The sequence below is a fragment of the Anopheles ziemanni genome, chromosome X (assembly GCF_943734765.1).
Source record: "Anopheles ziemanni chromosome X, idAnoZiCoDA_A2_x.2, whole genome shotgun sequence".
Lineage (NCBI taxonomy): Eukaryota > Metazoa > Arthropoda > Insecta > Diptera > Culicidae > Anopheles > Anopheles ziemanni.
Window position 1 is genome coordinate 3,421,371 of NC_080707.1, and position 11,399 is coordinate 3,432,769.

At 44.2% G+C, this 11,399-nt stretch overlaps 1 protein-coding gene across 1 annotated transcript; it reads left to right on the forward strand.

Annotated features, from left to right (window-relative positions):
• The first annotated feature begins 8,860 nt into the window (after positions 1–8,860).
• Positions 8,861–10,096, forward strand: LOC131290560 (general odorant-binding protein 45-like). Its single transcript, XM_058319717.1, has one exon. The coding sequence runs from the start codon at positions 8,861–8,863 to the stop codon at positions 10,094–10,096; it is 1,236 nt and encodes a 411-aa protein (XP_058175700.1).
• Positions 10,097–11,399: the final 1,303 nt, after the last annotated feature.

Genomic DNA, 11,399 nt, shown 5'->3' on the forward strand with positions numbered 1-11,399 from the left:
TCGAGCACCTCTTCGAGCTCTTTCGAGCGCACCATCGTCAGCCAACCCAAAAGTGCTGGGATGCATTTGGCTTGACTGTACAGGTTTTTAGTATGGTACGCTTGATGTAGTCACGCGGTTCAGCGGACATCAGAGGGTCCGAAAGAAAAATGCAAAAAACTGCTCGATTTTCAGTGTAGCGCTGATTCTAGGGTTATGGCTCATTGGGCGAAGGCTTGAAGGATGAAATGTCAGTCCAACCAAACTGACATCCAGAACTAAATCGTGAACGATCGTGTCAAGAAGTTTCCGTGACGTTTCCAAGAAATTTGAAATTGAAGTTCTAGCAACCAGAACACGAGCTCTTTGGACAACCGAGAAATACTTGTTTCATTAAATGTACGTAATTCGTCTCGAAATTACCAGGTCTTCCTGGCCAAATTACCTTCCACTAGGTTCAACTTATCAATAACCTCTTCCAGCATGGCGTCCCGTCCCATACGTCCCGTACGAAAGTGCGCGATGAGGCAAAGTAGCGCGGAAAGATCGCCGGTAGTTGTGGTGGATGCATCACTCGAAGATATGATGAAAGACGACGCAGGCGAGTTCGTCAAACTGTGTTCGCGCATCAATCGAGTGAATAAATTTTCAAAAAAAAGATTTCCACTCCATTTCACCGGGATCCGGCCGGACGGGGCTGTTCAGACGCATTTGATGCGGAATGGTTATCAAAAGTGGCCTGTGCAGACCAGTAACGAGCATTTCATGGAACTGTTCGACCGGGAACGGTTGATCTTCCTTACGACCGAATCGGACAATGTGATCGAAACGCTCGAACCTAATCACATCTACGTATTAGGAGGATTAATTGACCACAACATGCATGGCGAATATTTTCATCATTTGGCGGAATTATTCAACATTCGGCACGCTCGTCTGTCCCTTTTGGAGCATGTCATTGTCAACGACAGTACAGTGCTTAGAATCGATCACGTTTTTGACATGCTACTAGGTATTCATGCCGGGAAAACATTGAAGCAGACGTTAATGAACATCCAGCCATCGTAAGTTATAAAACTCCTCAATGCACCAGGCACATTTTTTTAATCAGTTTTTTTATGTCTTTTAGCGTACAGTACGCTTCTGCAGCGCTGAAAGTAGAAGCGAACAGCGATGCTCCAATTGTGAATCTTCCGATGGAGTCGCGGCAGAAGTGGCTGAATCAGCGGGAGATGTTTTACGAAGAAGGATCGCCGCAAGTGATCGTGGATCTGAGCATAGATATAATGTTGAGCGACGACGAGGCGGCCATATGCGTCAAGCAGTTGGCACTCATGAATAAGATCAATAGAGGCGCAAAGAAATCCATTCCGCTTAGTTTAACCGGCATCGGCCTCTGCGAGTTCGGCTCCGTGAAAAATCATATTTTACAAAACCCAAGTAATCTGGAATGGGCTGTTAAGTACACCAAAGATCATTTTTTTAATGTGTTCGACCCGAAAAAAATGATCTACCTAACGAACGCGTCGGACAATGTGGTCGGTACGCTCGAACGTGAACACTTCTACGTTATAGGAGGATTGATTAACCATATCCAGCAGGCCAAATTTTTTCTATTTTTGGCGGAATGCATGGGTATACGGCACGCTCGTCTGCCGCTTGATGACTATCTCAAAGTTAACAGTAGAACAGTGATTGCACTCAATCATGTGTTTGAGATGCTTCTAAACGTCAATGCCGGTAAAGATTGGCACCAGACTATACTGTCCGTGCTGCCGGCAACAGTAAAACAGGAACGGAACAACTAAAGGAAAAAAAACAGCAATCTCACAGTAATCGTAACAGACAACAGGTTGGAAGAATATTATTAGCTATGCTGCCGGCGACATTGATAAGAGAAACATCATCTTTTCATAGAAAATCAACAGTAATAGTAGCAGTGAAAAATAGCAGAAAGTTGTCTGATGGCGCAAAAACATCCGGCAGCCGTAAATTGACAGAAGCTGCAGCAGGAGCACGATGGAAGAATTTTAAATCGGGATCCGGACTTAAGAATATGTGGTAAGCTAGATTGATTGACTGACTGGCTTTTGATATTTTGTTTTTTTTTTTATACATAAACTTTATCGAACAATGAATTACAGTACTGCTGTATGTAGTTCCTTAACTTGTTTCTACCTTTACACATACATCTCTGAACTGATCTGGCTTGCTATATGTAGCAGTTTTTGATACATACACTTTATCGAGTAATGAATTACAACTTAGCTGTGCAGAGTTCCTAAACGTGTTCCTAATGTTACACCTAGATCTCTAAATGGAACTTTACATGAGATGTTGAAGATTAAGCGTTAGATTTGACTAGAACGATGTAAGAATGTTTAATCGTCCGGACGAAAGAAAGAATAGGTGTTTAGATAGATTGATTGACTGATGGCTTTGGATATTTTGAAGTTTTTGGTACATAAACTTTATCGAGTGATGAACTACAGCACAGCTATGCAGAGTTCCTTAACGTGTTCCTAATGTTACACCTAGATCTCTAAATGGAACTTTACATGAGATGTTGAAGATTAAGCGTTAGATTTGACTAGAACGATGTAAGAATGTTTAATCGTCCGGACAAAAGAAAGAATAGGTGGTTAGATAGATTGATTGACTAATGGCTTTGGATATTTTGAAGTTTTTGATACATAAAGTTTATCGTATGATGAATTACAGCACAGCTGTGCAGAGTTCCTTAACGTGTTCCTAATGTTACACCTAGATCTCTAAATGGAACTTTACATGAGATGTTGAAGAATAAGCGTTAGATTTGACTAGAACGATGTAAGAATGTTTAATCGTCCGGACAAAAGAAAGAATAGGTGGTTAGATAGATTGATTGACTAATGGCTTTGGATATTTTGAAGTTTTTGATACATAAAATTTATCGTATGATGAATTACAGCACAGCTGTGCAGAGTTCCTTAACGTGTTCCTAATGTTACACCTAGATCTCTAAATGGAACTTTACATGAGATGTTGAAGAATAAGCGTTAGATTTGACTAGAACGATGTAAGAATGTTAAATCGTCCGGACAACAGAACAGGTAGTAAGATAGCTGGCTTATTATATTTTCCAGTTTTTGATACATACACTTTGTCGAATAAAGAATTACAGCACAGCTATGCGGAGTACCTTAAACTTGTACCTAATTTTACAAATAGAACCCTGAACTGAACTTTACATGAACTATTGTTTGAAGATAAAGCGTTTTATTTGTATATACAAAAATGGTTATATTACAATTATGCGAATTCACAAATAGTATGGCAGCTGGTATTTGTTGTACAGCTCGGTCGTACGCTTCAAGAGCTTCGTCTCGTCCTCAGGGCAAGAGCGGCTCCGCAGCCAATACGGTCAGCTCCTGCTATGATTGTCTTGTCTTGAACAAGGTGACTAAGCCAAGCTCAACAAGGGACGGCATGGATGAAAGTTCCTGTTATCTATCTGCCTCAGCATAAGCGAGAAAAGTATCACAGGTTACCAGATAGAACTTCAAAATTAAGCTGCCAACAATTATGTCGCTATTAATAAGGCTTGCAAAGCATACCCTTGCCCTAAGTCTGCTACAAAGCGGCAAAGTAACGTAAGTGCGGCGTACACATAATGTACTTAATAGATTGATTAATGGTAATCAGTGTTTTCTTTACAAACGAGGCAAACGTTGCTACTCCGGTGGGGGTGCGTCCAGTTTTGCCTGGTATGAGAAAACTCGGTACGCATATCTTCGCCTCGTCTGCTCCGGTCAGTTGCTTGAGTTAATTGGACTGGAGATTCTTTCCCAGATCCGTGCCCACCGTAGCACGAACCGAAATGTATGTACTATAAATGCTTCCATTACCTCGACAATATAATTAAAAGACGCACACGCGCTCAGCACATGGAAGATTAATTTCACAATCTGCCGGTGCCGTTTTCCTCCCTTCGCTGGCAGCATCGATTACTTTGGGGGTGGTTTTTAGAAGTTCCGGGGGGGGCGAGATCAAACTCTCCTGCAGACACGAGCGCCTTCGAACGAACTTCTTAGTGCGTTAAATGGACCTTAGTTTGAGCGCGGATGTGTTCCCGGAGGTCGTCAATTGCAAATCGCACGGCGCAGATGGTGCGTGCACACCGATGAGTGTGTAAGACTGGCACATTCGAGCGTCAATGTAGTGTGTTCGATGGAGCTGTTCCCTTTTCGGTTTGGGATGTTATTCTTAGCTTACTATTTGAATTATTATTTTTGTTAGCTTGTAGCGCAAATAATGATCGGTCGGTGGTTCAATTAATGGTATGGCACGGGGGGGGGGGGGAACGGTTGCTGGTCGGCACTCCGGGTGGACACGTGTGTAGGCCCCATTTGTAGTAGTTGCAGATTGCGTCCACGCTGCATGAAAGTGTGCGCTTTCCCCGAGAAGTTCCCCGAGAAGTGATTTATGTTGAAACGGTGGACGATCTACGGTCAGCTGAAACGGGGGAGGGAAAGGAGGGGGAGAGTAATTAGGTGCGTGCAAGATTCTGTTTTGTGTCTTGTTAGCACGCATACCGAAACCCTCAAGCCTTTCTGTCCCGGTGGAAACGGTCCGCAAGGTTTTCCAATTGATAATGGCAACTGAACACGATAAACGAGTTACACTGCAACTCGCTATAGTTGTCATACTGATTGAACATATTGGAGTAGAGTTGTTGTGCAAAGATTCGTAAATCGATGAATCTAAAGTTCTACAAAATACATTAGTTCCATTGGCTACTATTTTCTACGCGAGTCGAGTGTGTGTTGTTTACTTCTTTCCATTCACGATTCGTTTGTCATTGGATGGATTGTTGGTCCATCACTGTGTCCGCTGGGGCAGGTGCGGGTGGAGTAGTAGGGCCACTGGTGGTGCGAGGACAGACAAAGGCGCAGTGAGGGAGGGACGCTGACGCTGTCGACTCGAACAAACACATGTGAGCAGGATGCCAGGCTGGGTTGGACGTATGGCTGTCTATTTGTGTTGTGATTAGTTGTGTTCGAAGGTTTTAAATTATTCAATAGATTTTAGTTTGGCTACGTATTCCGGTAAAGCTGTTGAATCTGGAGTGTTGCTATCAAAAAACTGTCCGGGCAGTCGTAGTATCGTTCCATATGATCTAATGCCAAGCAGGACGATGGGAAGAGCTTCTGTCCATGCTTTTTGGTTGGCGCAAGTGGTTTATCCCGAGGAGTGCCGATAACGTTTTGAAAAGACTCCGACTCGAACTGCCTGCCTTGATCGATGGTGATCTTTTCGGGCATGCCAAATCTCGCGATCCAGTTCGCGACCAACGCTTTGGCAATAAAGGTTGCCTTCCGCTGGTGGCAAGGGACCGACAAGATCGATGTGTATGTGCGCGAAACGCTGGTTTGGTGTTGGCATCCGGTCAATCGGGTGTTTTGTTATGCCGGCTGATTGTTGCTTTTTGGCATGCGATGCAGGATTCGACGGCATTACGAAACGCTGTGATACGGAGTGTATTGTTGCTCGTACGCCAGGATGAGATGTGTAGTGTACTTGTGGCCTGTGTTTCGGTGTCTGTTGGTTGTGCTTGCGCCATTTGTTCATAATCGATCGTATCCGTTGTGAATAGATTCGATTCGGCTCAGCATGTCGGCCACTTCATTTTCGTCGCCAGGGTACGTGGCGGATATCCGTAGTGTTTGCGCTTCGACGTGTGTGGCGTTAAGTGTAGTGATGTCTTGGTACGCGTTTACTATTGCAGTGAATCGGCGGATCGGCATAGAATGTTTTTATGCTTTGGTCACTTGTTGTGTTAATGGCGTGAATTTCCTGGCGAGTTGTGTTTTCGATTAGTTTTTCTCTTTTAACGTCGACCAGTAGGTCGAAGTTGTGCAAAAAATCGGTGCCTATTATGGGTGTGCTCACGTCAGCTATCACGTAATCCCATGTAAAATTTCGCCGTAAGCCAAGGTCGATCGTGAGGCGTTTGGTACCGTACGGTTGCATGATTTGTTATCCAGGATGTGGATGCGGCTTATGGTGGTAGTTTGCAACGTGTTGCTGTGAGCAACACTTTACTTGCTGAAGTGTTAGTGGATGGTTCGCTAGCTTGAGTACTCGTGGTGAGTATGCTGCGAGGCTTAGATGGTGGTGTGTTACTATTTCGTGGTGAAAGCTGGTTTTGGCGTCTGGGCTATGGTGAGAAGGTGAGTTTGAGAGTGAGAATCTTACTATTTTTTTTTAGAGTGGTCTCAGGATCGGTCGGATGCTCTATCTCGCATTTTTCAGCCTTGTTGCCATGGCGATGGTGGTACCAGCATATCCATCGGCTCCAGTGCTTGGGCGTTGACCCCAGGAAGGTCCACAAGGCTTTTCTTAAAATAAAAAGTTGCAACTAAAACCAAAAATTCTGATGTTTCTGTTCGACCAGTTCTCAGAACCAACTTAACTATCCCTAGAATGCCTTTTAGGGGTCATTTAGACGTTTTTGGTTTTTCGTGGCATTTCCTCATCATTCCACTTGGTCGAAATTGAGTTTGATCAGCTTTTAATTTTTTCAAAATTTATTATGCACATCCAGAAAAAAACGAACAGGAATAAGAATTTCAAAAATATTATAATACTTTTGCAATTAAAAGTATAATAAATAAACGCCCATAGTAACGCAATTATTGCTTCGAAAAGCTCGCGTGCGGAATAACGGAACAAAGCACAGGACGAAAGCAACCTATGGAAAATTTTAAAATCCATTTTTTTCTGAATTTACATGGCACATTTTGAAAAAATAACAGTTGAACAGGATTAAAATTCGATTCACATCGATCTTTTTTGCTTTAAACCGAGCGAGCGGAATGATGATATGGTACATCCAAAAATGAAAACGTCAAAAGATAGTCAACAAATATACTAAAAAGTACCAGTTTACTGATTTGAAATCTTCAAAAATAGTGAAGAGTTAGTTAGTTGTTTAAAATAGTTTTAAAAATAAGGATCTAAATGACCCAACAAAGGAATCAGGCAAGTTTCCAAAGCAGTGTTTTCTAGTCTTTATCTATTATTGAGTCTTTCTTTTATCTATTATTGAGTCTTTTCTAGGGTATTTTCAAATAAAGCAAACAGTAAAATTGCAAATAGTTTAGTCAAATTTCGTTCACTGAGTACTAAGTGCCGCTTTACGTCGCCAGCTCGGCAATAAATGCACACGTAAACGACCACTGAAACAGTGTCCAACCGCAACCATACTCGCGTCGTCGTCTCGTTGACCTTCGGCGCCCGTAAACTCCGGAACTCCGGCATGTTCTTCCACTTTTTCCAATGCATCGTCCGCCGACCCAAATTATCTGCAGCACCACTTTCACGTCAATGCACAGCCCGTGAACATTTTTCCCACTTCATGCATTTGTGATTCTTTTGATGATGACGATGAGAGAAGCCCACCGCGGCGAGTCCTCCAAGCGGGGGGTTTTTAAATAGCCAAAGTGTGTTGGAAAGGCGAATGGTGAATTTATATTTTTTGTTGCTTCCGCTAAACACTTTGTATTTTTTCGTTTCATCTTGTCGGTGAACCGGCAAAACGATCCTCACCTCCATCCCCCGCGGGACGGCTGTTCGGGTGTTAAAACAATCCAATCGGTTAGCTGGACCGGTGTGTGTGTGTAGGATGTGATGGCGTTCAGCGGATCATTATAATGCATCCCGCGCTCGCGTCTAATTATCCGTGAAATATGCCCCGAAGTATAGCCGCTACCGAAGTGGACGTTGTCTGGTGGAAAAATTAACAACACAAGCCCCCTCCAACATTGTCCGCCATAGTTCGTAGGTGTAAAAGCTGAAAGAGAAAATTGCACGAAAAGCTTGTGTGAGGGGTGGAAAAAGGGTGCTTGCAACAAAATCTATTTTGCTCAATAAAATCAATCTACCTGCCATGCGAAAGGTCGGTAGCAGGAAGGAAAATAGCTGGTTAAAACCGCGCTTGGAAAAGGAGAAAATTTTCAAAGTAAATTTCAACGTTTCATGTTTTACCCTTTTTTTCGTAAGTAATGCAGCCACTCTGTAATTTTATTAATTGTTTGTTTTGTCTGTCTTGTTTTTCCCTTGTTTTCCGACAGTAAATACTGGTTGTGGTCGATCCATTAATACGCACACGATACTTGTTCGAAGGGCTTTTCCAGGCTTGTGTTTTCTTGACCTACATTAAGCATCCCTCGGTTGTGCAAGCGCTTGTGGTAGAGTGAGTTCACGAGCGCTCAAAGAAGTCGTCTCGACCGCTCTGAGAGCAATAAGGGTAGCACGGTTGATGTGTTTGTTTTATTTTTTATCTTTAAATCCATGTATTTAGTTTTACAGTATGAAAAGACATAATCATGGACGCACTTTTAATTGTATATAAAAATATTGAAGTAGAATTCCAACATCTTATAAGGGTTAGTAAGGGAGGAATGGGGAATCAATCAAACGTCAGACGTGCTGTGGAGTGTAAGAATGTCTATGCTCTTTTACCATAGGATGTGATACACAAGTTCCATTGTGGGAAAAGTCAGTGACCTACGCTCTACGCTATCGTTCTGATATACCATCGCTTGTAATGGCTTCCGCAGTTTGTTTACCATAAACAGAGTGGCGGAAACTCTACACTATATATTGTCAGACCGCAGTATCTCTTTCTTGGGTCATTTACATGACCTGGCACGTGTCCTATCTGTTTGTTGTACTGTGATTGTTTGCTAACTTTTTTAAATGTTTACACAGATAGGAAGCGAATTGTTGTAGCGGGGTATAAAGGGCACACACCGTTGCGTTGGATGCATCAAAACAGTCTCCAAATCGGTGTTGAAGACACAACCGAGTGCCGGTCGAGGTGTGTTGTCTCAATATCATGCGTATAATTCTGCTGCTGTTGCTGCAATTTGCTTCCTGGTCGCTTGGGGACCCGCGTACCGGACATGGCTACGACACGAAGAGCTTCACCCAGGCGTACCTGGAGTGTCTGCAGTATCTGAACATTTGGAGCCAGCCGATGCTGGAGTGCGACACGAACGTTTTGTCGAATGGCAGCGGCAACTGTTTGTTACGCTGCATCGGCCTGAACCTTCGCTGGTGGGACGACCAGACTGGTCTGCTAGAGCGTCCTCTGCTACCATTCTTCCGCCAGCAGCCGAATACAGAGATGCTCACACAGGCTCGGGCCTGCGTTGCGAAGCTGGACAATACGACCGCTGAACCTTGTGCGGGGGCGTACAACTCATTTCGCTGCTACAGCGACGTACTCGGTGAGGTAGTCGCATATCCGGAGTACGTGGTACCTAGCAGAGAGGAAGCGGTCCAAATCGTACGCCATTGTGTTCTGGTGCTGCAGGTGCCGCCGGAGCAGATCGCCAACTACATGGCTGCCGGTTCGTTTCTGCTCGACGACAAAGGCACCAGCGTGCTGCGGTGTATTGTCACCCGACTCGGCCTATACAGCGACGGTGATGGGGTGCTGGTTCATCGGTTACGGCTCCTACAAAGCCCTGCAAGCCCGATGTCTGACGCGGAAGTACGACTGGCTAAGCAGTGCGAAGCGAACGTGCGACAAACGCATGCAGATGCGTGTCACATAGCAGCGCACTCAGTGGAGACCTGCTACGGTCGGGAGGCGTTCGCTGAGCTTTGGGCAACGATAGCTGATGAGTATGGTCCTGTTGGAATGCCTTTCCCATTGGAAGAAATCCTGCAGAACACCAACCATTCGAGCGAGCAGGTCTATGTGCAAGGAAAAGAAGATGAAAATGCAACGATGAACGAAACACAACTCGAGGTACCCAACAACACTCACCAAACGACGTTGGACGAACCACGCGAAGAAGAAAGTGATTCGGAGCAAGTATTCTTCTATCCAGCTAGAAAAGGCGTCTACAATTCGGCAATATACCTCGACTCACCTCTTAAACCAGGAATATATGTAGTTCCTGACCGCAACGGGGACGATAGTGCCGATCACACCAGCACCTCGGCCCTGGACGATGGGTCCGATGAGCACATCGTGCCAGCAGTAAGTTCTCCAAATGAGAATACTTCACACCTGCCGACATCAACTCATGTTGAGGAAGACTCTCCGGATCAAGCACCTTAAAGTCTTCGTGTGTCCTACAATGGACGATCATGTGTTAGCCTTAGCTGTTAGCTTGTTCATTATTTAGTATCACCAAACCAAGAATCGCAGAGTGGTTGTAGGCGCCATATTAGTGAAGTGAACCAAATTCATCCAATGCAAAAGCAGGACGTTCGCCTAATACAGTAAGACATTTCTCCAAGCGATTTTGTTAATTTTCCTGTAGTATTCTCCCTGTTTTGAGTCGGTGTCGTTATGCTTTTGACTTGTCTTTGTTAACTACATCAAGCTATACATCTTTCTTAATTTTTTGTTTTCTATTTCTCATAAACTAGAGTGATTGTAAGTTCCTTCGAAGATTCTGATACTGATAGTGGAGGGGTTTTATATTCCTCTACTTAAAGATCTGTAGCTGATACTTTGTTCTTTTCTACAATTTATTGTAGAACCTAAGAACCAGACTATCATTTAAGTTAAACGTCTTTTATGTTCATTCACAACATTTAATATAGGGCGTGTGCAGGGAGTTGCCTAAGTAATAAATTGTGGCAAACCTGAATCTCTTATGTCAGTTTGACTTTCGTCTTTACAAACCGATGAAGCGTCTAATCTCTTAAGCACTTTTTTGCAATATCAAAAGTGGTTTGTGTGTAAATACTTTTATTAATTGGGGATTGTAAAACATCCCTTAGATGAGTTGTGGCTAGGGAATCAACGAAAAGGAGCCATCAAGATGGCGGCTGGTGAACGCCGCCATGCGGGAAATCTGCAAGCGAAGTGCACGTGGATAAGGCGCAAACCAATCACGAGTGCAGCCCTATTCTAGACCGATGGGGGGTGAATGAAAAGCCTACCCTCTTTCGAGTGCAGCCTAGAGTCACCCTCTCTGAGTGCAGCCTTAAGTCACCCTTCTGGACATCCGCGGTGCGTCGATGTCCGTGCTTCCGTCCTATCCACAAGACATAATGCCCACGTACAGCCCAGGATTTTCCCGGTGCCATTTTGCAGTGTAGCGCTGCAGTCGGTGTAGTGCATTGTTTATTTTATGCTTACACTCTCGGGAGGGAGGACAGAGTGAGACAAAGGCAAAGCCGTTGTGTTTTTTCGCACCGACCCTCCATCGGGAAGAAAGAAAATGGCTGAAGTGGACCCGAATCGGACAAAGGTGGCCGGATCGGTTGAGCTGCACTGGTTTTGTCGTCCAAACAGCTCACGGATAGGGTGAAACATATGTGTACTGGACCGATCTCTCCTCCGGTGACACACAGTTTCCCGGTTCAGCTTTCAGCTGCGTGTTCTTTTTCTCCATTCCCTTCCCCCGAAC

Bases quoted from the DNA above. Each gene is read 5' to 3' on its own strand.
- LOC131290560 (XM_058319717.1), top strand. From the start codon at position 8,861: ATGCGTATAATTCTGCTGCTGTTGCTGCAATTTGCTTCCTGGTCGCTT.